The sequence below is a fragment of the Sander vitreus genome, chromosome 1 (assembly GCF_031162955.1).
Source record: "Sander vitreus isolate 19-12246 chromosome 1, sanVit1, whole genome shotgun sequence".
Lineage (NCBI taxonomy): Eukaryota > Metazoa > Chordata > Actinopteri > Perciformes > Percidae > Sander > Sander vitreus.
Window position 1 is genome coordinate 34,698,117 of NC_135855.1, and position 4,239 is coordinate 34,702,355.

At 42.7% G+C, this 4,239-nt stretch overlaps 1 protein-coding gene across 1 annotated transcript; it reads right to left on the minus strand.

Moving 5' to 3' along the window:
- Window positions 1–579: 579 nt before the first annotated feature.
- On the minus strand, window positions 580–4,012 carry cplx3b (complexin 3b). Its single transcript, XM_078258172.1, has 3 exons — window positions 3,855–4,012; window positions 1,043–1,130; window positions 580–804 (listed from the first exon to the last, which is right to left on the minus strand). Exons 1-3 carry the CDS (start codon window positions 4,010–4,012, stop codon window positions 580–582), a joined length of 471 nt encoding a protein of 156 aa, XP_078114298.1.
- Window positions 4,013–4,239: the final 227 nt, after the last annotated feature.

Below are 4,239 nucleotides of genomic sequence, written 5' to 3' on the forward strand. Positions count from 1 at the left end.
ACCTGCATATGCACACACACACACACACACACACACACACACACACACCTGAAACCTCTGTTGCAGAATCCTATTGTGTTATCACTGGTCATGTAAGGTACAGAGAGTAAGGGAGGTTAGGGAATGAAGGAAGCAAATAGAGGAATATTTCTCCGAGGAGGAGTTGCTCTAAAGACGGAAATAATCTCATTGGTTAAATCTTAATGGGAAGAGCCAAATAAGTTTTTCAGAGTGCAAGTTAGCTAATTCCAATAAAAATATGGATGACATTCATGACTCTTAGGATATTTGAAGGTTACAGGAAAGCTAACTAAACTAGCTCACCTCGATGACGCTATGGCAAGAATTCTTTCTTTCCAGTAAGTAAGACGAGCCTCAGATTTCAGCTTCCTCATCTTTTACTTTCTTTCCTGCAGGGCCTCTGTCTAACTTTGCGCAGCTATAAAAACTGTTATGTGGCACTGCCAACTGGCATTCCACTAAAGCAATAAGAATATGTTTACCTCCAGAGCAGCTCTGCCTTTGAAAAATATTTGTACAAGTAAAACTCTAATCTTCTGGGACTTGGAGTTGGCCAGATCACATGAGACTGCAATTCTCTGTCTGCTTTTTGAGGTCGTCCAGTGTGGCCTGGGCTTTGTCTTTCAGCTGGTCGATGTCCACGTTCTGGATGTTGGACAGCTGGCCCAACACCGACTGCTTGTGCGTTTCCTCCTGGTTGTCCTCAGCGATCATCTTGGCCAGCTCTGTGGGCAACACCACATCGTCCCCCGCCTGCTGAATCTGGGTCTCATCTAATTCGTTCTGCGGTAGACACACAAGAGGACAGGAGAAAGAAGGACAACACATTTATAACAAGGTTTTTATATCCCACTGTTTATAGAAATATAGTACTTGGCTGTAATAATGTGTGGGTTTTACAAAGGCAGTGATCCTGTAGGAGACATTTTTGTGTTTTATGACATGGTCTGCCCTTCAATCCAAAAGATGCATTCCCTTTGCTTTTCTTTAACAAAGCAGAGCTTTAGCTGGATTTGTTTACCTTTGGTAGTCTGTACTTGTCCCGGAAATGACTTCTAATGGTGGCTCTCTCAGCTTTCTTCTGGGCAAAATTGGCTTCTCGTTCTTGTCTGCAAGAAAGTAGGAAAAATATTTTTTTTGGGCAAGAATTTTTCAGTGTCACTGAAAATACAAATTTAGATCTCAACTCAATTTCCAAATAAAGCCGGCTAGTAAATATCTTTTTTAACCAACTGTGCACGCTTTCACCTATGGGAAGTTTTGGAATAGCAACGCTAACTCCAAGCTCCATTCATTTAAGGTCAATATCCCCCAAATGTTACAAACAAAACATAGTATCTGAAAATGAAGAAAACCTATGTTCATTATTGCCATGTGCAGTTTCATCTCTACTTTAAGAGCATCATGAGGCTCCTGCTGGATTTGGACCTTGGAGGCCTTGGAGCTTAGCATTATCCTGTCTCATCTTAACTCTAACTACAGAGTGTCGAGCCAGCAGAAGGAGCAGCAGCAGTGATACCGTGGGGGTGGGGGGGGGACAGGAAGAGATGTTCTGCTTATGTTTAAGAGCCCCAGATGCAGCATCCTGTCAGTCCAGCGCTCCTCTGAGGGATTGTAGTCCTCTTGGGATGTGGACTACTAGTGGTAACTTACTAACTGCAAACTCACAACTACTCCCCTACTGTCAACTCATCCCACACATCATTGCAGTCTGCCTCCATAGCTCCCTTAAGGCTGTAAACCCTCAAAAAGAGCTTTGCAAAATGGGCAGTTTAAGGCAAACCATCTAAGAAATAAAAGATGACACTCATACCATCTTCATAATTGCCTTAAGTCTGACTCTGAATGCATACCCAGGAGGTATTGAGGCATTTTTTTTTATTCTACACATCTGTCTTGGAGAAACCAAATGTTACTCACTGTAAACAATCCATCCTACAGTATTTGATGCCTCCAGCAGAGGGCAGACAATAGGCTGCTGGCAATGCTCTCTCCACTCATTGTCACTGGAATATTTATGACTTCAGTGTAGTTCATAATTGTCCCTCGTAAATTGCTAAATTTGCTGAAATGCCTCAAACATCATGAGTCAACAACATGACATAATGCTTAACAAACTTGCTTGTATGGCCTGAGGCCACACATAGCATGAATACAGTGACATAAGACTACATTTTATTAGAGTCAGGGAAATACAGTAGGTGCTTATGATTAAAAAAACAAACACCATATAGGATATTCTTCAAAGCTACAGTGGCAGAGGTTGCATTGCACGCCCAGAAGGATCAAATCAGCAGCACCCTCTAAAAGGCGGAGGGGACACTGGAGGACCAAGTGTTTGTACCCAATGTGTCAGGGGAAGGGCGTTTTAACTGGAGATGCAGCATTCATGGTGCTGTCCGTGTGAGCCTGAGTTCACTTTGTTTTAACATGAGTGGGCCAAATGCAGAATGGCACATGGGCCAATGCAGCGCTCATTTGCAGCCAATGAGCAGAGCTTTATGTCTTCAGATGACCAGGATTGTCACTGTGGCCCGGGTGCTGCTGAGGGGGATAAAATGTCTACATGTGACATGCCAGTGGGGGGGGGGGGACTTCACTCCCCCTAACCCCCCCCCCCAACCTTATTCTGCTTTAATCTGAACAGTATGGGCTTCTCGGTGATCTATGCTCATGTTTAGCAGCTCTGACTAATAACTCACTTCTACTGAAGGTCACATTACGATGGCAGAGTGTTTTCGCCAAGCCTCCTGTAGAGCTTAGTGGGCTGAGCTGAGTGTTAATACTGAGTTAGGACTTCACTTCCCACTCATGCTTACAATGTATGTGAGGCACTTTGGATAAAAGTGTTCATCAAATCCAAATGTGTTAATGGGAATGAACCAGGGAAGGGAAACAATCGGATAAATTGTGTCTTTATAATATGTATGCTCCTCAGCAAAGAGCACATTTACTGCTTTAGATGCCTATTGTGTAACTACTAAAATATGTAATCAGAATCTATCATTTTTCTGTAAAACTCTTGTCTAAATTCTTTATTGTACATTATTAATCTACATTATCTTATCTATGACCAGGACTGTGAACATCTGATATGCATGTGGAGTCCTGCTCTAAGGGAACAATCACACTAGTCAATAGTGAGCTGCTGCCTGCTGGGTGAACTCTGTTTGCCAAATGACCTTGTTGTTCCCTTATATTGTCCCCCAGTGCGAAACATTAACATGTAAATAATTCACTTTTGCAGGAGAGAGGAGAGATAAAAGCAAGCATGCAAGAATTGAAAGGTGCACAGCTATATATATATATATATATATATATATATATATATATATATATATATATATATATATATATATATATATAATGTAACTAAACTAAATTACAGATATAATAGAGGCCTTACATTTTATAATGTGAATAAATCGCAACCATCTTGAGTAGTAAATTATGTGCATGATAAAAGTATGCTAATAAGGGGAAAAACACTTTATTTACCACAAAGTCTGATTCATTATTCACCCGCACGGACGGAACGTGTTTTGCCCCAGGCACGAATCCGTGTAGACATTTCCGTGGAAGAATGATTCCAGGAATCCAAAAACGGCGCTACACAATTTACCGAAGCTAAGAGACTGAGAGCTCCCTGGGCGAGAGGAGCAGCTGTGTGTGGAGCGCTCGGGTTATTGCATTGATGCGTAAAAAAGCGCGCGGCGCACTGGGAGCGATTTGCAATTTACACACACAAATGCACTGTTTAAATATGCCAAGCTTTCCCGACACATAGGTTTTCATTACAACTTCAAAATCACAATCTTCAATCATTGGCTTACTTTTCCTCCTCTAACTGTTGCTGATATTGTTCAAATTCCTCTTGAGTCATCCCCTGCGCAGCGGCATCTGATTTCTCTGCTTCGGGTTTTTCCTCCGTCAGTCCGCCTGTCAGGTTCTTCAGCTGTCCTCCTACCATGTGTTTTACCATGAAAGCCATGGCTGCGCCTCGGAGAGTCCTCTAATTGATCGGCTGAGAAGTCGAAGGCTTTGATGCGCTCTTGGATAGAGCAGTGACGGTGGATAAATATCCGTTAAGTGACGCTTAAACCAAAGCGCATGTAACTTTCAAAGGCTCGGCTCGGCAATCAAACTGGGGGGAATAAATGACTCCAACGGCGCGTTGGAAGCTGGCAGTTTCAGCACCACTGGCCCTGGACAGCTCCG

Bases quoted from the DNA above. Each gene is read 5' to 3' on its own strand.
- cplx3b (XM_078258172.1), bottom strand. From the start codon at position 4,012: ATGGCTTTCATGGTAAAACACATGGTAGGAGGACAGCTGAAGAACCTG. The intron at 1,131-3,854 runs GTAAGCCAATGA...ACTTTCTTGCAG, and splicing joins CAACAGTTAGAGGAGGAAAA to ACAAGAACGAGAAGCCAATT. The intron at 805-1,042 runs GTAAACAAATCC...TGTCTACCGCAG, and splicing joins ACAAGTACAGACTACCAAAG to AACGAATTAGATGAGACCCA.